General features: G+C 42.9%; 2 protein-coding genes across 5 annotated transcripts in view; one reads left to right on the top strand and one right to left on the bottom strand.

Moving 5' to 3' along the window:
- WIPF3 (WAS/WASL interacting protein family member 3) overlaps positions 1-18,437 on the top strand; it is a 38,395-nt gene extending 19,958 nt beyond the window's left edge. The window contains exons 3-8 of one of the 3 annotated variants that reach the window (XM_054192724.1): positions 8,677-8,809; positions 9,481-9,609; positions 11,120-11,875; positions 13,465-13,611; positions 14,312-14,413; positions 15,873-18,437. In XM_054192724.1, coding sequence (XP_054048699.1) covers positions 8,677-8,809; positions 9,481-9,609; positions 11,120-11,875; positions 13,465-13,611; positions 14,312-14,413; positions 15,873-15,895 — 1,290 coding nt within the window. In that variant the 3' untranslated portion in view covers positions 15,896-18,437. Of the gene's footprint in view, positions 1-8,676; positions 8,810-9,480; positions 9,610-11,119; positions 11,876-13,464; positions 13,612-14,311; positions 14,414-14,912; positions 14,989-15,333 lie in introns of those variants that run through there. The other 2 variants (XM_054192722.1, XM_054192725.1) reach the window with 2 other exon arrangements.
- A 95-nt stretch (positions 18,438-18,532) lies between these two features.
- Positions 18,533-23,043, bottom strand: part of SCRN1 (secernin 1) — a 41,633-nt gene continuing 37,122 nt past the window's right edge. For both annotated transcript variants that reach the window (XM_054192727.1, XM_054192726.1), the window contains exons 8-9: positions 21,409-21,568; positions 18,533-21,137 (exon numbers count right to left, since the gene is read on the bottom strand). In XM_054192727.1, coding sequence (XP_054048702.1) covers positions 21,410-21,568 — 159 coding nt within the window. In that variant the 3' untranslated portion in view covers positions 18,533-21,137; position 21,409. The remainder of the gene's footprint in view (positions 21,138-21,408; positions 21,569-23,043) is intronic.

The raw sequence follows: 23,043 nt of genomic DNA, 5'->3' as shown, positions 1-23,043 counted from the left end.
TAGCTTCTACCCAGGTAACTGGGTAGGACAAATGGCTTAGCCTTCTCAGAACAGAGTGAGATAAAAGTGTGATACGTGTAGGTTGTCACATGTTGAATATTTCGTTATCACTCCTCATAATAGCCCTTGTCATTGTGGGGACCCTGCTGGGGCAGACAGAGAGAATAAGCAGAGGTAGCGGCACCAGCCCCCACGGCAGTATTTTCAGCCTTGTGCTGTTTGACGTGTTCGTTGCAATGCCAGGGCCTCAGGTTTTCTTCTTTATATAAGAATTTTCACTTCTGTTTTAATTGATGCCGAGGAAGTCTTGGGATTTTTAATCCCAAAAGTTTAGAAATCAGAAGGTGAAGTTCAAAATTATTTTTTTGAAGCCAGTCTCGGGGTATTTTTGGTATCTGACTTGCGATCTTTCTGAACTGCAGGGAAACACTTCTAGAGTCGTTTTGATTTTTATACTGTCTCCATTTTGGTGGCTTCTGTTACTGCATGTTTTCTGTTAGTGAAAGAACAGCCAGAATTTATGTTTCAAATGTGGGTGTCAGTAAGTTAAATTCCCACAGAAAAGCTAAATGGCTCAGCGGGTATAAATCATCATATTGATTCCGTTGCATTTTTGCATTCAGGTGCAGAAGTTTAGCAACACACACTGGAAAAGTGTGAAGTACACCCTTGATAATAACCCCCCTGCTCCACTTGTATCAGCAGCAATTGACCCTTTGAGCAGAGAAGATTTTACTTTGTCTGACGGAGTGGTGCTAAGGGAGAATGAAGAGGGTTTTATTGGGCGCGGTGGCAGTGATTGCTGGTGGTGTTTGAAATGCGCAGGGGGATATAGACGTAGAAGAGAATAACTCCTGCTATGCTTTTTTTTTTTTTTTAATCTTTTGTTCCCTGCCGCTGTGTCTGCTGGTACACTTTGAGCAGGTAGATGCTAGCGCAGAGCAGGCGCCGTCTCTGCTAAGCCTGAAAACGCCTCACTCTTCGGGACTAATGCCAGGACTAGGCGGCGGCTGGAACGCCAGGAAGAGATTTATAACAACTTTTGCAGGGTCCTTCCCTTGCTAGAAGTTGAGGAACGGGGCTGGCGCAGACACAGCCTATCTAGGTACACACATTGCTCCGTGACCTTTTCAACCCGGCAGGTTCAGACTGACGAACTGTGTGCGATGGAGACTGAGATCACGGTTAATCATTATTGAGCTGGGCGTAGATGGAATCGTGGAAACGCTGGTCCTGTCATTCTCTTGAAACAATGGCTTCGGTAGCTGCCAGGAAGCTATTTGGCAGGTCCCTTCATGTGAGTTCCCTCAAAAAAAAAAAAAATAATGTTGGCTGGAGAGTGACCCCTCGCATGGGAAGCGCTTGTAGCTCAGCTTGCTAGAAGGCTGAGAGATTGCCGTGTTTACCCAGGTAGACCAAGTGCCAAGAATTAATTAGTTTCATCCTATGCTACACAGCAGAAACACAAGAAGCGGCTCTGATCTTGCGATTGACTGTGCAGGTGGAGTCTTGCACCGTGGCGAGGTTTCCCATAATTAAAAAGCTTTAAATCAGAGGTCGGGGCTCCATTGTGAACAGATGAACCAAATCTCACACGTACCAGATCTCGCAAGTTTCTTTGTAAACGAACAGTTTAAAATGCTTAAAAAAAAAAAAAAAAAAGTCATGTGCTTTGTTGTTGAGACTTGCTGAATTTTTCCTTAAGCTGGAAGGGGGGATTGTTTTGATTTTTTTATTTTGCATTTGACTATGCCTGAGTGAAACCACACCTGATACATATTTAAAGTAAATGCAAGAAGGATGGCAATGTTTTTCTCTATTGTACTTCTGTTTGTGACTTGCGGGAAACTAGGCTTATTTTATTATTTTAATAAGCTCCTGGTCTTTGTTGCAGTTGCATTCCTCGGCACATTCCCAGGGGAGACTTTAGCTGCCCGTTTGAGAATTCTTTGTAGAAGTAATACTCTTGCCTGCTGGCCAAACTGCTTCTGCTGCTGATACAATATCGTGAATTCTTGGCATAATTCTAATCTAGTAAAGGGGGATTGATCTTGGGAAAACAAGTTCCTCTGGCATTTCAGATTTCATGTTGGGCTACAGATGCATAGATGACTTCTGTAATCCTATGCTATGTCAAGGAAGACATACTGGCTAGCTTACACTGAGATTTCTTGTCATCTTCCATATTCTACCTTGTTCCAAAACAACCTCATTCTTTTAATAACAAATTATGACATTGCAGTTTCTTTGAATGTTCTGGCATTTTACTGTCAATATTATTTTTTTTTCTGTCAATTCTGTTTTTGAAAAGGATGCAGTCTTTTAAGAGTTGAATTCATTTGAATGCATTAGTCCTGATCCTTACAGGGATCTCCTTATGGAACACTTGTGGTCAGCAGCTTGTGGTTAAGTGTAAGGAAGTTATGGAGTAAGTTGCTCGCAAGCAGGTCTCTCCTATTCTTAGTCCATTCTTTTCCATCATCTGTGTTCCCAGATGGGTATTTTAGCTGCATGTTTGCCCTTAACAGCCCCTTACTCTATGTCTGTGTCCTTCAAGACTGTTGTGAGCACCAACCCCATGCCTGGCGTTCCTTCAAAGGAGCAGGAGCTTTATGGCCAGATGGGGACCCAGCCATCATCTCTCCCTCCATGCTCTCCTACTTGGAGAGCCTTGTTGTGCCATATGGGCGGTGAGAGCACTCACCGTCCTTCCTCAGATGAGTTACCAACCCCAAACAAGCTGTGTTTTCCTCTCGATAGTCTTAGCCATCTCTCACATGACGCACACACAGCGTTACACAGCTAGCTTCACCTTTATTGTCCTCATTCCTGAACAATCCCTATTACGTGAGAATTCCAGTTATTGTTAATATAGGAATAATATTTGCGGGTTTTTATTATATTTCCAGTTGTTCAGGCTCTTCCTTGATGCTTTGCAGGCCCTTCAATTAAGGTTTAGGTGTTTCAGTTGTCTCTCACTGTTGATGCACGGTTTCTTCAGCCAGACTTGGCACTGTCACCGTCACGTCACTGACTGCGTTGCCTACGCGGCTAATCCTGATTTTGCCCTGTCTGCTGTTCTGCATGCTGGTTTTAATTGTCCATTGCCATGTTTGTAGACTTTATCTTTTTCATTTCTTAGTTTAAGTCTCTGAATCATGTCAGATTGGATGCTGGAGAAGGCCAGGACTGGCCCAGGAGCTCTTATTTTCATAAATGAGTGTCTCTGGGATCAAGCATCCCTTATCTTAGTGCTTTCTGTTCATCTTTCTTTATCTTGCTGCAACATCTTTCCCCTTCCTCAAAAGCCAAACCGGAGGTGTTGCGTGCTGCACCGGTGGAGATCCCTTGCCTCAGCCCTTGCCTGTGCAGGTTTGGCCGAGCACGGCAGAGAAAAAATAGTAAGAAAGCAAAGGTTTGTTAAGGGATGTCCTCAGACTCTTCTTCTACTAAAATATACACTGTGTATGCCCTCTGCCAGTGTGTGTGCTTGATCTCTGCATTGAATCCTTTTTTTTTTTTTTTTATCTAGGGGGAAAAGATTGGGCATGGGAGGGAGAGGATGGGTGATGGACGCCAGATTCACAGAAATAAATGAAATTGTCAGCAAAAGAGAGAGTTTTCTTTCTGCCCATAATAAAATACTGCACATCAAATTGACTGATTGATTGATTTTTAATTTTATTGGTATATGTCTCACTAAATAGATAGTTGGGGATAAGCTAAATGTATTTTGACTTCTTTTTTGTTTTAGTTTTTTTAATCTAGTTCAGATGGATAAATAAATTTTCTGCACAGCTGTATTTCCAATATTTCCTATAAAAAGTGACCGGGAAAGGGAATCTACTGTGATGATACAATTCATTACATGTTAGGCATATAAATACTCAATACTATAAGTTCTCTAAAATAAAAGAGAATGGAGTGCCTTTGGATGGAATTGTGCTTTATTTTATCTTACATATGGCTCCTACCTATTATAGAGCTGGAATACTGGATCCTCTTTTCCCAATTAGCTGATTGGGAAACAATCTGAAACAAAGGTCCGTGACTGCCTGGCTACTGGATTGCCCAGACGGCTGGAGGTACATTTCTGATGCAACTGTCACGTTTGTGAAGATCTACCGAATACCCTGAAGTATTTTGCAAATTCAGTAACGAGCGTATTTAAAAATCAGAGTGAATACAACTCATTTATGGAACAGTGTATGCATCCACTGTGACCTGAACTACCTGCCTGGAATCCAGAAGATTTCCCCTTTTCTGTGTGCAGGGGTGCTCTTTAAAATCTGAAATTATAATTAGTACTTCCCTATAATTGTACTACTATATTGTTTTTTTTCAAATGCCTGGTGACCTCTGCATTTACACCATTTTAGTATCTGAACATGTATACCTCTTAAATATTTTAAGTATCATAGGAGCCCAGAGGGTAAGTTGATGCTCCCATCCATCTTGCAAGACATAAAGTGATTTTCCCAAGGCAATGCAAGTACTGCAGCAGTAACGCACCCAAAAGTGGAGCTCATTGCCATGGATTTCAGTCCGTTGTCTTTAAAGAAGTCTCTCCGGTCTTCATTTGTCTGATACAACCCAGTTTAGGGTGTTACAGTTGTGATTATTCAGGGACAAACTTTGCATGGTCCATATATGCAGTGTAAAGGGAGTTGTTCTGTTAAACAAAATGATTCACTTTCACAGAACTCAAAACTGGAAGAAACTGTCAGGAACCACTGGCTGCCTCCCCGCTGCACTGCGGGGTGTTATTGCGTGTCGGCAAGTGGCTCTGCGTGGGGCCCGATGGCTTGTGCTTCACAAAGAGCGCTTCTGCCAGAGAGGATCAAGCCTTCATCTGAAAACCAAGAAATGGATCATCTGCTGCCGTCTGCAGCCCTTTGCTGCGGGGAACGGTCACTCCGGCTGCTTCCATGCTTGCCGGTTTCTAATCGGAGCTTGTCTGGCTGTGTCTTACGTTAATTCACCAGATGCCTGGCTCTGGATTAACAGACCTGGAGTCCTCATCATCATATCCCTGTAAAGGTTTGTGTGTCGTGCAGGCAGACCAGCCCTCGGATAGACCTCAGGGCTGACGGACCAGACTGAGCTGCCGAAATCTGTTTTCCTCCAGCTTTTTGAATACCACGTTAGCTCTTCCCTGTACATCTCCAGTTTTTCAATGTCATTTTAAAGATCCGGAGACCAGAAGTGAACTTGTAATCCCATTTTTGCTCACATTATGTTTCCTGAATGGATAAAATACATCCGAGGAGTGTGCTGTCCCCTCTTGCTGTGGCATTGTGCTAGGGGTCTGGCACTCTTGCGCACTTGCTGGAGCCCACTGCCAGGTTCAGGCTCGTGGCACTCTGGATGCAGGCTTCCATTCAGAGGTATGGCCAGAACTTTTCACCCAGTCATTTTCAGTTTTACACTTGTATATTGTGCATTTTCCTTTTTTCCTTCCCCCCTGCCCAGCAGCGGGGGGGCACGTTTTGCATGTGTTGTTCTTTTCAAATGGCCTCAAGTTGCAGTGATTTGGCGCGCTCTGTGTAACCGTGCTGTCCTCCTGCATTTCTCTGCCAGTCTAAGTTACCACCTGCAAGTTTTGAAATGTTGGTTTCCATCATGGATGATCTACAGTCTGGAACATCACTCTAAATATTGTGATTTAATGGTATTTTCCTGTTTACAGGTACTTTGGAGACCTGTCAGGCACCCCAAACATTGATCCTACACCTTAGCGAGTGGCGTAGCTGAGGGTGTAATTTAGGACACTAAATTACAGAAGACAAAAGTAGTGGAGTTTGGTGAGATGAGAAGGGAATAGTTCTTTTATGTTCAATGTTTACGTGTCTGGTTTGTTCCGTTCTGTTCCCAAGTAGGTATTGAATGTGCTATGCTTTGTGCCTGAAATAGCAGCAGAATAACCTAATGGTTACTAAGGTAATGAGAACCCACCGTTCCCTTACCAATTCATGTAAATAAAGTATGGAATTTAATTTCACTCTGTGTTACCTGAGGCAGCTCTGGCATCTGATAAAACAAATGATCTTCACATTCTTCTCCAGCTTCCTTTCTGATTTTCATTGAAAGATTGAGATGTTTCTCTTTTTGGAAATAAATGAGGCTGCCCTGCAGATTGAGGGGGGAGGTGGGGTGGTAGAAAGTAGCCTACAAATTACGTCTTTTGTTTTGCAGCTGTTTTTCCTCTGTGACTCAAAATATATTTGTCTTTCTGCTGAAACTCTTCTGCATGTGATTGGGATTGAAGATTTGACACCCATGAGTTCCTCTTTTTATTTTTCTCTTGATACACGACTTTAATATGTTTAGTATCTGTCCTTGTGCTATGGACTGCAGGCATGGCATGAGTGTGAATCCCACATTAATTTCTTAATCAAAGGAAGGAAGGAAGGTTCCTTTCTGATTGTCTATCCAAAAGCAGTATGGTAAAAACAAGAATTTGCAAACGCAGGACACCGGTAGGCGAGTGGGTGACACACTTACCTGGTGAAATGATTCTTGACAAGAATTGTCACTGGCCTTGGGAGCGCAGGCGGCAAACAAGAAATCCGAATGAGCTCTGACTGCTGTGCAACCAGGCAACACTACACCCCAGACCATCTTGACTTTGTAATGGAAAAAGAGAATCCGTATTAAGCTACTCAGCAGCTGATTAATCACCCGAGTCCACCAGGCTGGGCATGGAAGATTGTATCGCTTACCTACAGGAGGAGGTGGAAGAAGCAGCTGGGGCATAGGATGGAGTTTTGCTTGAACTAAGGGCATCTATCGCGAGAGAAAGGCAGCTTGTTACGCTGCATTATGGGCCTGCAGAATAGTGTTCCTGCTTTTTTTTTATGCTACAGCTTGTGAACAAATTAGTATCTTAGCCATGTTAAAGTCATATCAAGTCATGAGTCCCCTGCAAACATAAGGTGCCACAAGTAGGGTATTTTAGCCTAATAGCTATTTGGATATCAAGACTTTATGCTCAGAGAAGTGGATCGAGGCAATGAAGTGGACAGCTGGCATACTATACGGACACTTGAACCGGGAAACGAAAACACAGCTGCTGGATCTAATTTTAAACATAGGTCTTGATCGGATCCCTCTAGATCCTGGTTGTCCTGCTACAACAAAGTCAATAGTGGGCGTAGAGAGGAGCGGAGTTCAAGATACTGGTAAAAAGCTTTTGTGAGAAGGGGAGTCACCCTTGTTCCAGTTATGGTGTTTCCATTTTTCACAGTAAGTATTGTCAACTTACAGAAAACATGAGTGAAAATAGCTTCTGGCTGGTACATGGTCTAATGCTGCTTACACGGGCAGCTTTTCTGGGTTGTCTTAATGGGCTGTGGAACTCGCTGTCCTGAAAGCACAAGGGCAGGCAGCGCTGCTTCGAATTAGGAAACCATGTAACAAAATAGGGTTTTTTCCTAATTTTTTTAAACAATATATGGTTACAGTACTGGTCACAAGATTATAATTACGCGTTTTTACATCAGGTGTCAGGAATGCAGCGATCTGGAGTGCCATCTAGTGGGGCTCTGCAAATCTAGCGTGCCTTTTATTATTTTTTTTTTTTAGCAAACACAAAAGTAACAATTAATATCGTACCGGTATAATTCTTTGTTTAGGATTAGCAAGTTGGACATTTTATTAATTCAGCAGCTGGTTAAGTATTTTCACGTTTCTCTTTTGCTTTCAGAATGCTATTTCCAAGTTGTGTTTTTTGTTTGTTTTAAAGCGTGACGGTATTGTTCTGCTTTATTATGACTATGATGCTCAAATTAAGGGTTATGGAAACATTTCTGGTATTCGTTCCCTTTGTGAAGTTAGCTAACCTACGGGAATTTGCAGTAAGCATGGACACATGCGGCACATTCAGCTCTTCTGTCGTGAAGATTCCCCTCTGTTAGAGCACTCTGTTAACCACGGGATAGGTTTAGAAGTAACAGCTTTGCTGGTTTATATCTGCTTCAGGAAAGCAAAACATCCAAACTTTTTAAAGATTTCTTTTTTTTTAAATAACAGGAAACTTAGGTGAAATAAGAATAAAAATATTTTGGGGGTTTATTACAAAACTTCAAACTACAACCTGACTTTACATTTACGGACCTTGATTAGGCTAGAAAAGTTACTAAAATATAATGGTATTCTTCTAAAGACAGTCTACTCAAACTGGTGTATATCTCCAATACAGAGGTAGTTTAAATTAATTAATGATTTAATTCAAATATAAGTGCAGTGTGCAATTACCTGTCCTTTTTCCTAAGGCAAAGTGGGTAAAGCAGAAGGATGTTTATTCTAAGGGGACATAGAAAACCTTTGTTGTAAAGAATTGCAAATAGAATGAAAAGAGCTAAAGAGAGAGGCAGTCAGAGCTGGAGTTGTGGGGGCAGACACCGTAAGTGGCCAAGCAAGAGGTCACGTTTCATTTAAGCGTGTCCCCTAATTTCCTTTCAACTGTATTAGCACAGCTAGTATTGGATTCATGTTATATTAAAACTTTCAGGTTTCCTACCTCCCACACAACTGCATGCTGCTCTTGTTCATTCGACTCAAAAGGCTTTGAAATGACAGCTGCCGAGGATGGTTTATTTCAAAGCTTCTGTCCCATGTTTGCTGACGTGGCCTTTCTAAGCATGTATTTTTGTCTATTGCTCTTATTGTCAACAGGCAAGTTCAGAGATACCAAAATTGCGAAAGGAAGACCAAAAAGCACGAAACGCGCTCTTAGCTGATATCCAGCAGGGAACTCGCTTAAGAAAAGTGACTCAAATCAATGACCGCAGCGCACCACAGATTGAAAGTAAGTTTGTGTTCCTGCGTAAGGTCCCTGGGTGAGCGTTGCTGAAGCCTCACTTGTGGAGGTCGGCTGGACAGTTTTCAAGCTGAAGGGCAGGTTTGAAGTCCAGCAAAGGTCTGCATCTTCACATGGCTTTAGGATGCCGAGGGGACACTTTCTAAACTCGCATCCTGCTCCAAGATCAGGAACTATTAACACTTCATAATAAGTCTATAACTGGGTGTCACCTTAACAGGCATACCTTGTCCAAAAAACAATCCTGAATGATGAAATCCTTGAGAGTTTCTCAGTAAAATATGTTTTTAAGCTGGAATAGTTGGCTCAGGCAAAAGAGTTGGTTTTTTACTAGATAAAAAGAACAAAAAATGCCAAAGAATTCTGGAATCATAAACTCAGTGCAGTCTAACACTTCTTGCTGGTGTCACCATTGGTGTGAAATTAAAAAGCACCAGAGGGTGCTGTGCTCCAAGGCACGGGTCAGAGAGTAATGGCAGTTTACTTTATGAATAGTAACTTTCCTCCCTGAGCCTGCCCAAAGAGGGAAAACTCTGGTCTTGACTATGTTTGTTGGTGCTAAGTCTTAGCAGTCTGAGGGCAAGGATGAAATGACTTTCTGATAGATCCTGGGGTTTTCGTGACTTTTTTTTTTTTTTTTTTTTTTTTTAAAAAAACAGAACCCAAAGGAGCAAACAGAGATGGAGTTAATTCAGCCATTAATAAAGGTGGCTCTCAGCAGCCTCTGGGAGGCTTGTTTGCTGGTGGCTTTCCTGTTCTCAGACCAGCAGGCCAGAGGGACGTGCCGGGTAAGGGCTTAATTTCTATGAAAGAATAGCTGGGGGGAACGGCGATTTGGTATGAAAGTACTTCGGGGTTAGCTTTAGTGACTGATTTTTATTATGAACCCTTAATTCATCTTGTGACCATGGAAGGCTCAATTAATAACATGCTTGAAATCATCTTTCTAGATCTCGGGTGCTTTATTCCTTAAAATGTCAATAATAAGCTCTCTCTACATAGGGTAAGAGAGAGATTGAATAGATTGTACAGAGTTTTAATGGAGATTTTTTACATTAATGAAAACTTTTGATTGTGCCTTGAATAGGCACAATTGAAATCTGAGCTCACCAACTTCCGCACAAATGCAAAGTCATTATTTCCTTCCCTTCATTAGCGTGTGTTTCTATGGTATTACAGGTTTGCGTGTTAACTTTAAGGATTTATATTTAAGATTTCTGCCCTCTGGATTTTATAAAGTATAGCTTTGATCCAGCAAGGTAATTTACTGACCTGAAAAATAAGGTGCCTGTCACTTCACAAGGACAGGAGGAAGGCATGTGTGGGAGCCCTGCTGCTGCTTTTGCCTGGGGAAGCGCCAGCATCAATGAGGGGTGACTTTTAGAGTCACAGCGATGGCCTCTGGCGCTGTTGGGCAGCTGGTGCCTGCTCAGGCAGCACGGAGCAAAGTGGGCATTTGCGGGAAAAGACAGAACTTGGCTCTGCCTGGGCCGTTTTTTCCTGGAAGGCAAGCCCGAGATGCACAGCACGGCTTGTGACCGGGCTTCCTCACGTAGCTTCAGCTGCAGTAGCTACTTTGAGTTGCTCTTGTAACTGTGACCGTGTCTGTCAGCCTATATGAATATAGAACAAGATGCCTTTTTTGACATCTTGCTTTGTGAAAAATCCTTGACATTTACTCAGGAAAATACATTTTTTTTTAAGGCCGAGTCTTTAGGCATTTGCTGTTGAACAAAAGACGTTTGAACCTGTGCCTTCTGGAAAGCCTTTGAGGCGCTACTTTTAAGAACTTGGCTTTTATCCATGGGATTGATATTTATGTAACATTTGTATGAATTTTTTAATCTTAAGCAAGTACTTAACTTCAAGGATGCAAGGTGGTCTGTGTCAACCTGCTTGTGTTCTTTGAGGCCTTTTCACTAGGACTTGATTTCTCCAAGCAGACGGTTCATCCCTGTTCAGCGGGCTGTGCTAGGCAGATGAGGCTGACATGAAGGATCCCAGGCCCCCGCAGAAAAGCTCCCTCTCCTTAAACCGTTTCATGTTGCAGAAACTGAGGAACAGGGAGTGGAGCAGGGTCTCTCAGCAGGTCATCTTTAGGCAGAGTCCCTGGTTCCCACTGGCATACATCACCTCCTAAGCCCTGTTACAGCAAGGGCAACCTGTTGGATATGAGATGTTTTGGGTGAATTAATCGCTCAGGGTAACCTCTGGGGAGGGGAAGATGAAGAGCTTGCTCTTTGCGCTGTTCTGTGAGATCAAAATCCTGATGTCATCTATGTGATACATGTTTTTCAGCTGGGAGGCCTGGGCAGCTTCCTGGAGTCCGAGCAGCGGCTCCCAGGACCTCCAACCCACCGAGCAGCAGCGCTGCGAAGGCGAGCAGCATCCCCTCACACCCAGCTGAAGGCCCAAGGGCAGCCATCCTACCGGAGCCTCCCAGCACCTCCAGAGCCGCAGCCAGCCCCGGGCGGCCCAGCCTGCCCGCTCCCCCTCCACCGCCTCCTGCTTCCAGCAAACCTTCCCTCACTTTCCCCCCTCCTCCCCCTCTCCCACCTCCGGCCGAGCGCCCTCCCAAGGGGGTCTCCCCCAACGCTGCTCCTCCGCCCCCACTCCCACCTCCTCAGGCTGACAAACCCACCAAGTTTCAAGGGGGTGCTGCACACTCGCTCCCCGCTCCTCCTCCTCCTCCTCCGCTGCCCCTCGTGCCCCCCTGCGGGTTTCCCAGCAGGACAACCGATTTCTCCGCTGCTGCTTCCTCTCCACCTGAAGGAAGGGACTGTCCACCTCCCACACCACCACCACCACCTCCTCCTCCACCCCACACGCACTCCTTGACCTCAAACAGGCTCTCCTTTCCACCCTCCCCAGCCTTTAGCACAGCTCTTAGCACTGCTGACATGCCCCCTCCACTGCCCCCCAAGTCTCCCCACCTGCTGTCACAGTTCCATAAGCCAAGCAGTATCCAGTCCATGCCGCTTCCTCCCCCCCCCGGCCTCCCCCAGCCCCCAGGGGTGGTGGAGACCAGGAAGAAGAGACCTGGCCGAGGCGCAGGTGAGAGCAGGACGTTCGGAGAAGGGAGGCTTTTTTCTCTCTTTGGCCAGCGGGGGAAATCGCACTGGTGGCTGGAGAACTTGGAGGGGTGAGGATGAAGAGCACGTGTAGCAGGAGGGTGAAGTCCATCAGGTGGGAGGAATACCTGCAGGTCACATGGCGTCTAACAAGTGTGCAAGACACCAGGCTCTTCTTACTGCTGGGCACACATGCCGTATAGTTCAATGATTCTTGGAAGCAACATGGTGATCGGTGAAAGCAACATTTTAGGACCGCTGGGCTGCTTTTTGCTTTTGTGTTGGTGTTGATGTGTCTCCAGCAGTGCAATGACTGAGCTCAGGAGTGGTCTCCTAACAGTCTCAGGTAGGACAGCAGAGTGTACACCACCATGTCTGCTGGATCTGCAGCTGCTCGAGTGCCAGCCTACCCATGACATCCCTCTCCTGCTGTACCCATGCAGTCTGGAGCAATATTGGCAATGGCTGGGAAATGTTAGAGGAGAGAATAAAACACAGACGGGGCAGCTACAGCCGTAGGTGAGCAAAAGCAAGTATGGATGCAGCCCTCTGCTCTTCAACAAAGAGGAGCAGCCAGTGCCTCCTGTGCCCAAGGTGGCTGGGCCAAAGGTTTCGCTGACTACTTGGGCAGCGGGGATATTAGCTAGTGTTTCCTTGAGCAGATGGTAGAAGGAACTTCTATCAGACTTCTCTGATATAATGACAACAATAAAATAAAAAAAGAGCCTAAATCTGTGTGGGTTTGAGAAATGGAGACAGCTACTTAACAAGGAACATCTGAAGAGAATGTTCTGTACCCTGTGTTTTAGCAGCCAGATGTCAAGAGAAAAAATTACTGGTTCCCTTTGACAGCCATGGGGGAAAGGCCATGTAAGTACAGCAGATCAGGTGCTTCGTGATGGTGATTAATGCTGCTCAAAAACTGCCGGATGAACTGTTATTTTATCAAGATGTCTGTTTCTCATGGTGGTTCAACTTTTGAGGTTTCTATATAATTAGCCTGCGTTTCTCTTGGTTATCTAGGGGGAGAAGCAGTTTTGAGAGGCTGCTAACTTGGAGGCCTTGGGCTTCCTCCCCCTTACACAGTTACTGTGGTAGGTCTGCCCAGAAGATATAAAATTTGACGGCTCTTGCAACTTCTCAGTGAAATGCACAGGAATAATGGTAATTCTACTGCGTATCTGCCAAAGTGTCAGGAAATGATTTTCTTTTAGAGATACCATCTAGTGTGGTTGATTTTTTTGGTGTTTTTTTTTTTTTCTTAAAGAAACTGCTTGTTCTTGTGAAAGTGAAAAGATAGTCTTCCCCTCCAGACTGGGACGAAACCATACTTCAGAATGTCAGACTTTGCCTAGAACTAGAACTAGCAAGCCAGCTCCAATAGTGACTTAAATTTAATACTTAATGCTATAAATTCATGGTCAGGCTTGACAAACAGCAGTTCTGAAGCTGGGTAAGTTTGGCCCAAATATTGCATTCCTTCTACACTGCCTCTGCATTTGTGCAAAGCTAACTCTCAGGTTTTTTAAGTCACGATGATGTTTATGTGCCGGTCTGCTGCTTCTTTTTAAGGAACCGGTGCTGGGAAGCTAGTCACACCTCCACAGCCACCAGCAAGATCGCCAACAACTGAACTTACGAGCAAGTCTGGAGTCTCAGCCTGGGCTACAGCTCATGACCCCTACCCACCACTTAAAAACGGAAATATGCACATCATTGGTAATATAATCTAAATTAGATCTCAGCCTTAGTTCATAATTTTAGTACAAAAGCCCGTGCATGTCTTGGACCTCAAAAACTCATTTGAGACTTTCTCATGGCAATAACAGGGTAGTTAGTATAACTAAACCCGTTAGAAACATTTTTGTACAACCTTATATAATGAGAGAAAATAAAGGCTTTTTTGCAAACGTTTTGAATCATCCAGTAGACAAGAAACGCATGTGCTATCTGCAAAATTATTTCAGGTTGTGAAAAGTTGTTGTAGCGTGCTTCTATTACTATTCTTAAAACCAGTCCATGGACATTTAGTAGCTTCAATCCTATAGAGCAAAGACTGCTAAGAATTATTTTTGTGGTCTGATGAATTGGCCTTTCATTCTTGCTTATAGCTAAATGGCTTGAAAAACCACCTAGGAATACCTCTATTACCACAATATTATCAATGCAGAAAACAAATGACGGCCAGAAGCTTAACTCTTTAGTTAGTAGCAGGCAGTGTTTGCAATTAAGCCAGACACTCAGATGGGCCACAGAAGTACTCATCAAGATTGCTTATATGGAATGAGCCACTATCAATTCTGGGGGAAAACAAGTCAGTATTTTTAATTGAAATTACCTGTGGCAATGTTTATGTTTTTTTTTATTTTTACATATCTCTCTAACAGTGACTAATGTTTATTTCCCTGAAATTTCTCAGATGACTTCGAATCTAAATTCACTTTCCATTCTGTGGAAGACTTTCCCCCACCTGATGAATTCAAGCCATTTCAGAAAATATACCCCAGCAAGATAGCTAGAGGTAAGTGTGTAAACATGAGATGGTCTGATAATTATCCAATAGGATTAAAAACACGGAATTAAAATAAGGAACAGAAACCAGCATTAACGTGAAGAACTGGGTTGCTAGCATAGGCACAGAGAGGAATGGGATTTGTTACAGTGGTAACAGGGACCAAAGATACTTAAAAGCACTTAATTAATTACTTCAAAGTCTTAGTAGCTAAAAATAAAATGATGTGGCTTGACACACAGCCTGTGTTCTTTAGATTGTTGAATTTGCAGAGCCCTATTAAAAGCAGTGATGTCACATAAACGGACTTAGGCAGCTACCGAGTTGGGGTTTTTGCTCATGGACTTGTGAAATCACAACAGAAAGGTGACTCAATCCATGTCTTCAATTGCGTGTTTTGATTTAAATCCTGTGCATGGCGTTTTACACACCTGAATAACAAAGGGACTTAGTAGCTGAACCTTGTCAGGAAAGTAATGAATGAACAAACCTTGCTTTCCCCCCCCAGCTTAGAAATTTGGCATCAGGTGTTTGTTGCAGGAGCAGAAGTTCATCTATCCAGCTTTGAAAACTGGTAGTTGAAGGTACCAAAAGTTCTCATGCCCGTATTCTGCTTTTTATAAAACCCAGCCTTTTCTGTATTATTAGATCAACTATTTATCTCCAGCTTTTCATTAAGTCTTTTTTGGTTTCCATGCCAAGGTACTTTGCATGACTTTTCACAGCAGCCTCAGTCAGTCTAAATTGTCTGCTGTATGATCTTACAAAAGATGGTTTTGCTGAAGGGCTACAGAGCATGAGCTATATATATAGGTATATGTAAGGGCAGGAGATAAATGTAGCATCCCTGATGTAGAACTGCATCCGAAATACATATCCAAAAAAATACATCTGTCTCCTCTGATTAAACCTGTCCTATCTGTTTACAGATCCCTCTAAAAATCCTCCATTAAGAACACATGTGAGATGAGAAGAGTCTTCTGATCCTCTCTGGATTAATATTAAAAAAGAACAACATGAAGATAACATATAAAACAGAAGGGGTCCCCAATACAGTGATAGAGATTATATTTGAATTGCAAGTGCTGCAATGTTAACATTTCTATAAACTGGAAAAGCAATCTAAATGACGCTTTTTGAACTGGGCTACATACTACAGGAATGCTACTACAGGCTTTTAAATTATTGTATATAGGTGGATATTTTTTAAGCAAAGCAGCATAAAAGTTAAATTCTTTGTAGTGTTGAAACGATACTTATTCTTATCATGCTGACAGATGTTACCTCAGAATACTTTTTGCATTACGTGCCTGTAGTTCATTTTTTCCCTCTTCAACCATCATTTTTAATTTTTTTGGAAATTCTCCAGTTATTATTGAGACATTTTTCAATGAATTATCAGAAACTAACGTGCTACCATTAGTCCCTTTGTATGTTTCTTCACTTCTTCTATTCTGCCTGTCCTCAGATTGCATCAGAATGTCACTTTGATGAACAGATGGGCCCACAATCCTTTTCTCATCAAGCACGAAGAGGAAAGAGATGACAAGGAGCTGTGGCTGCTGTTGAGCCTCCCTCCTATTGGTTACACATCCTTATAGGATAGTCTCTGAAGAAGCCCAGCTGGGTAGGGTGGTCATGGACTTGACAAAGACGACAGAACTTTTCCAAACTGAAGGAAAAGAAAGTTGTTCTACTAGAAGGAAAAAAAAAATGGTGTATGTGAATATACATGCCATGAAGTATGTATGTAAGGGGCACGTGTCTTGTCTTTTCCTGCTGGCAAAGTGGGTATTTACGTTTGTGTGACAGACTGTCTTTACCCAGCAATTAGGAGGCCTTTGGATGAGGAGTCCAACACCTAAATTTTGAACAGGCAACTAGAGCTACTGTCGTTCAGCCAGCGCAGCAGTGAGGATTCATTGTCCAAAATACACCACACGGAACAAGCAGTCCCCGAAGTTGTTGTTCCCTTTAATAGAGTTGGTTAAAAAAAGTAACAGCCTAGCAGTGGACAAGACTTGAGCTTCTGCTTTTAAAATGCAGCCTGGAGTAAGGTCTTTGGATCACAGCTGTTCGGATCTGATCATAAGATGTCTATTTCCGGCAAGAATTACCCTTATTTTTGTGCATTTCACTGCATTAAGAGGAGTGTTGCTAGCAGGTTGAGGGAGGTGATCCTTCCCCTCTGCTGTGCACCGGTGAGGCCACACTTGGGAGTACTGTGTCCAGTTCTGGGCTCCCCAGTACAAAAGAGACATGGACATACTGGACAGAGTCAGACAAAGGCCCACTAAGATGATGAAGGGACTGGAGCATCTCTCCTATGAGGAAAGGCTGAGAGAACTGGGACTATTCAGCCTGCAGAAGAGAAGACTCAGAGGGACTCTCATCAATGTGTATAAATATCTGAAGGGAAGGTATAAAGATGGAGCCAGGCTCTTCTCAGTGGCACCCAGTGGCAGGACCAGAGACAATGGACACTAACTGAAACACAGGAGGCTCCATCTGAACATGAGGAAATACTTTTTCACTGTGGGCGTGACTGAGCACTGGCACAGGTTGCCCAGGTACGCTGTGGAGTCTCACCCCTTAGAGATGGTCAGAAGCTGTCTGGATGTGGGTCCTGGGCAACAGGCTGCAGGTGGCCCTGCTTGAGCAGGGGATGTTGGACCACACGACCTGCAGCCATCTTTGCTTCCCCCATCTTGTAGCTTTCCTGGGTTCCTGCACTTGGGTCACAACAATGCCACGCAACACTACAGGCTTGGGGAAGAGTGGTTGAAAAGCTGCATGGCAGATGGTTGACAGCCAGCTGAATGAGCCAGCAGTGTGTCCAGGTAGCCAAGGCAGCCAGTAGCATCCTGACTTCTGTCAGAAATAGTGTGGCCAGCAGGACTAGGGAAGTGATTTTCCCCCTGTACTCAGCACTGGTGAGGCCGCACCTTGAATACTGTGTTCAGTTTTGGGACCCTCACTACAAGAAAGACATTGAGGTGCTGGAGCGTGTCCAGAGAAGGGCACAAAAGCTGGTGAGGGGTCTAGAGCACAAGTCCTGTGAGGAGTGGCTGAGGGAACTGGGGTTGTTTATCCTGGAGACAAGGAGGCTGAGGGGAGACCTTGTCACTGTCTACAACTACCTGAAAGGAGGTTGTAGCCAGGTGGGGGTCAGTCTCTTCTCCCAAGTAACAAGCAATAGGACAAGAGGAAACTGCCTCAATTTGCCAAGGGGAGGTTTAGATTCAATAGTGGGAGAATTTTCTTCACTTATCAACCATTGAACAGGCTGCCCAGGAAAGTGGTTGAGTCACCATCCCTGAAGGTATTTAAAAGACAGGTAGACGTGGCACTGAGGGACGTGGTTTAGTGGTGGACTTGGCAGTATTAGGTTAACAGTTGGACTTGATGATTTTAAAGGTCTTTTCCAACCTAAATGATTCTGTAATTCACCAGCTTGCAAAAGGGCACTGCTGTTCCACGATGAGCCTGGTGCTAACAGCCAGGCTATTTACAGTTATGACATTAATTTATATAATTGCCGTAAATTCCCCTCAGCTGCAGCTGTAATAACATTATAGATCACAGGTGAAGATCTTTCCCCACGGCCATACCTTTGAACAAAACTATTTGGAAAAGACAGGTAACTGCATCTTTACATATCTCTGCTTTTCTCTTAGTTCTTGCAACAGCTCAGTTGTGCTACAGCTCCTGCTCCCACACACATGAACGCTCATGGTGTGGAGATGGTGTAAGGGTGAGAATCTCTTTACCTGTAGGACTCTAAGAACGCATCATTAGTCTTTTTCTAGCCTATTATACCACCTTGCTGTACATCATGTGAAAAGAAAAAAACACACTGATGCTTTGACCAACGCTTACTATCACTGTCATTATTATAGTTACTTGATAAATATGCATGAATATATTAATAAGCAGAGGTCAGCATATACATTGCTTTTCAAACAACTGGGAGAGTTTAATACTGCTTTGAAGAATATTTTGTTATAGTACTATTAAAGGTGACTTATTGTTAGTTCTCATTTGTTCTGGAACTTGTGTACTACTATGTAATAAGTACCTTCATAAGGATTTTAAAACTACTTAATGCTAGACTACGTGCCTGAAGATACCTAAAGGAGAAAAAAATTTACTCCTGTTTTTATTACGATTAGGGGTACTTTAGAAGTAAACAGCATTTTTCAGGGATTACATTAGAAACCCTGTGAATATTTGCAAGCGTTGGTGAAGCGTTATTTCCATATATACTGAATTGTTCAAGATCCATTGAAGCTTCTGAAGTTGCTATTAGCTGGAGATAGAGAGAATCACACTGGCTGTCACCCAGCAGCAGCTGGTCCCAACTAGTCCCACTATGTCCTTGCACTGAGCCACAGCTGTGCTCAAGACCACTGGAAGGTTTAAGACCATGGGGGTGTCCGGTTTCTCAAACTCATAGGACTAGAGATTGCACTCAAGCGTATTGCTGTAGCACAGTTTTGTGGATTGTTTTTTTACGTGTACTATGCAGGTGAAGTAAAAGCAACATACTATTAGAAAATTACTACCTGGATCACTGTGCTGAAAACAATTTATTAGTTCTGTCATATAAGCAGTTCCAAATAAGGACATAAACTCCCACACAATAACTGCAAGTGTTGGTTGCTTCTTTCTTAAGAAACAGACAAATACAATATAATATGTTTTTAGGAGGAACACCCTCTTCTTTCATCTTGCCTCCCTCCCAACTCTCAAAGGTTAGAGATCTGAGTTGTGCAAAAGAGCTGTGTGAAGTGGTATATCCTAATTTTTGCCCTCTGGATGGGGCAATCATTTTATCCCTGTTCTCCCCTTGTTCACAAATATCCAGATACTCATGTCAGAATTCAAAGTACTCAGCAAGCAACAGCTTTGAAGTTCAACATGATGTGTGTTAGTTAAGTATACTCTGATGAAGAGTATTTTCCATTCCAAAAGTGGATTTCATGGAAAACCTATTTACTTCAGTTGTGGGCAGTTGGCAAAAGCACACTGCTCTTCCAGCTGGCTTCATCCAGCACAAAACCCTCTGAAATGAAGTGTGTTCCTTGCAGCCCCTATTCTGGCTAGGCAGAGAGAAGTTTTAGGGTTTACTTGCCTATTTTCTCCTTCCCTTATCTCCATTTCCAGAATAGCTAGGCACAGGAGCTGTTCCTGTAATAGAGAGCACAGGAGGAGTGTATTGTGAGCAGGAAGATTATTACGTAGGCCATAAAAGAAAATATCTTCATGCTGGTTTTCTGTAAGTGAAAAGGCCCAATGTTTTCTTGTCCAATTGCCAGTTGTCATACAAGGCAATACCAAAGTAATGGGTCTGAATGGAACAATTTAATAAAATAATTCTGGGAATGCAGAGTGCCAGTACGGCAATGACTATTTCCCTAATGCACAGCTCTTACAGTTTCAAGTTGAGGTGTTGCTGCCTTCTAAGGAGCTTTTATTTCCCCAATAAAAAAAGTCTGTGGTTCTTCACCATCCCCTTCCCTGGACAGTGAAGCATTTTAACTCCATATGCTAACTTCCCTTATTAAAGGCATGGACGTCTTATCTGAACCTCCTGTTAAAAAAAACCCAACCATCTTCGCATGACATAGGAAGCAGTGTTCACTGGTTTTAATTCTTAATGCATTTGCCCAATCTCACTTCTACAAGAAGAAAATACACGAAAAGCAGGTCTGTCTGTAAGACTGTCAAGGAAGGGAAGCATGCTGCGGAACTGCACTTAATATAAGGAAGCATAATACAGCCATTTCTAAGCCTAACCGGTTGGATTGCCATACCCACCAGTAACTCACTGGTACTTCATGACTGGTGGTGCTTCGTGTGGTGATGCTCACCACAGAGATTACTAGGAACTGTTCAGCAGTAAAAAGGCAGAAAGATGGAGAATAGTCAGGTATTGATCAATGTCCAGCATCTATTCCCTAAAAAAATTCCAAATTTGTAGCTTGTGTATAAATATGACACTTTAATAATTGCATCCTAAGAGCCAATAGGTTATGTAGAGATGTCTTAAGCATCCAGGCTGGCTCTGCATTTTAGTACTCAGTACTAGAACGGCAGCCAGGTGCATTACCAACACAAGCTTCCCTAAGTTGGGTGCAGGTGAAGGCAAAACTTAACCTGGGGGACCCAATTGTGATAATTTGTACAGGCATAATGTCAGATGCTGAGTTACTGTAACCAGATATGCCCATATGAGGCTGGTACAGCAAGGTGAAGAGCCAGGACTTACCTTCCTGTCCCCCTCATAACTGGGATTTCAACTCTACCATTCTTTGTATGAATTAGCAAGAAGAGAAAAATGCAAGTCAGCTTTGCTGCAAGCCTAGTCCTGAGGAATAGAGGACAAAACAGATTGCTTTCAATGACGATATGGCAGTTAGCCTTATGAAGTTAATCTTTGCTTTAATTGGTTGCCCAACATACATATTTAAACATTCTGTACTAAATTAGCCAGCATGCACACAGTAATTGGACCAGTCAGTGACTTTCTCCTTTCACTATATACATACACAAACAGGAACACCACAAGATTGGACAAAGGAAAGCAATTTGTTAACCGGATACAGCTAGCAAGTAACATTTTTTCCTCTAGAAATGTTTTTCCTGGAAATTCACAAGTGTGAAGACTTTCTTTCAAGGCTCGAAGAACTTTGCAGTCTTCCAGAGAAAAGGCTAACAATAGCCACCGTAGCTGAAATGAGATAAAATTCATTTAAAATCCATTCTGAGCAAGAGTGAAATTGAAAAAAAAAAAATTGCCTGCAATGTAGCCTAAGGAAAAGGAACTTTGGAGACAAATCGGAGCAGGTGCACTGAGGTAGAAAGGTGGCTTTGGACCCGATTCTGAACACCCTTAGCTTAGTGTAAAAGAGGAGTAGAATCAGAATCTGATCCAGCATTTCACATTCACTGAAACCTGGTACCAGAAAATCGGTATCTAAAGAATTGAAGTGTTTGCTTACTTTATTTGAAGAACTTCAGTTCTGTGTCAACACAGTCATAGAAAAGATCCACTACTTCAGCAGGATCCAGAACCTCTGTACGAGTAAGGATATCTTCCATTGCTTCTAAGCCTTGTTTTTCAAGCTCTAACATAATCCTCATCAGTTTCTGGCCTTTGTCCTAAAGGCATGAGACAACCAAACTCAATTAACCAGCAAAAAGGCGCATTAAAGCATTTTACTGTTCTCTTCTGTTATGGAGAACTTTTCAAGTATTATTAAAAACGAGAAAGACTTTTGAAGTACAAACTGTTTCTGTTAATGGTTTTTTGGATGGCTAAAAGGAACAGTGATGGACACTTTATGCATTAAGAAAAATAACCAAAAAGGAGTTGCTAAATTTAAAGCAGGGAAGGAAGATGGAGTGAAAGATGTAGAGAGGAAAATGGTACAAGGCTTGCACACATGATGAAGATGTAAAGAGCTTCTTAAGCCTGTAAACCTGCAAACAGAACTATATGCAAAGACTAGAAGCCCTAAGGATTGTACAGATCATGGTATGTACATCTGTATCCCTCAGATCATCATCTGCAACATGATGATTAGATCTGAACTGCTGTGTGATGTAACAGCAGTTAAGACTCCAGATCCCAGAGAAGGCTCTGTGTGTCATTCTGACTTCTCTTCATGTTTCTGGGCAGGAAATTCACTCCTGAAGGTGTCACTTTGTTTTATCCAGATGTTATTTAAAGTCTCCTATTTTTTTAATTATTTTTTTTAATGGAGAAGCACTGTTTGTTTTGCTTGCAGCTTTCAAAATTGAATTCCAGAAAAAAGAGGCATTCAGAATGAGTGACGGTTCTGAGCTTTCCAGGATTTATACCAGCATTTGTGCAGAAAGAGTAGAGCACCTAAGCTAGGCTTTAGGCTCTCAGATGACGAGTTTTTATAGCATGAACCCTGATTAAAAGCTACATTTCCTTTTCTACCACAACTTTCAGTGTCACGCTGTGGGACTTTAACAGGCAAGAGTTCACAAGATGCTAAAATAGCTCTTCGAAGTCTTCCCTAAATCAGCATCTCGCACAATGCTATGGGAGCCAGCTGCACATTGACTCAATGTTACCACAGAGGCCACGGATTTTAAATTAAACCATTCCAAGGGATTAAAGACCACATCTAGCCAAAACTATGTTTAAATAAAGTTTGTATTAGCAAAGGTTACCATGGTTTCCTTAATCACTAATGGATAAGTCTGAATGCTGTTACAATCTCAGCAAGACTCTGACCTACCCAAATACACACAGAGGAAAACTGGAGAAAAGCAAGTCCTCTGTGGAAGTTCAACATGACTATGTGGGTCTTCCGCAAATTGCCCAACATACCAACACCAGCATGACTGGCATGCCCTGATGATCTCTCCCTCCGTTTTACTTTCTTAAAACCAGTTATCCAGTTTACTGCTGTAGTTGTAATTGCAAATGTCAAAGAACAGTTGCTGAACTACTTGCGCCATGACAGCAAAAGTTGTGTCTCAATCAGTTGGAAAAGCTGTACAGAATGTTCCCCTTCCTGCCTTTACTTATTCTGAAATTTATTCCCATAAGAGGTTTTCAACACTTTAGGTTTTTACACTGGAAGGTTTTCAGCCTTACA

The sequence above is a fragment of the Rissa tridactyla genome, chromosome 2 (genome assembly GCF_028500815.1).
Source record: "Rissa tridactyla isolate bRisTri1 chromosome 2, bRisTri1.patW.cur.20221130, whole genome shotgun sequence".
In the NCBI taxonomy this organism is placed as follows: Eukaryota; Metazoa; Chordata; class Aves; order Charadriiformes; family Laridae; genus Rissa; species Rissa tridactyla.
The sequence above is the reverse complement of the archived record's forward strand: the minus strand, read 5'-3'. Positions and strand labels throughout refer to the sequence as shown.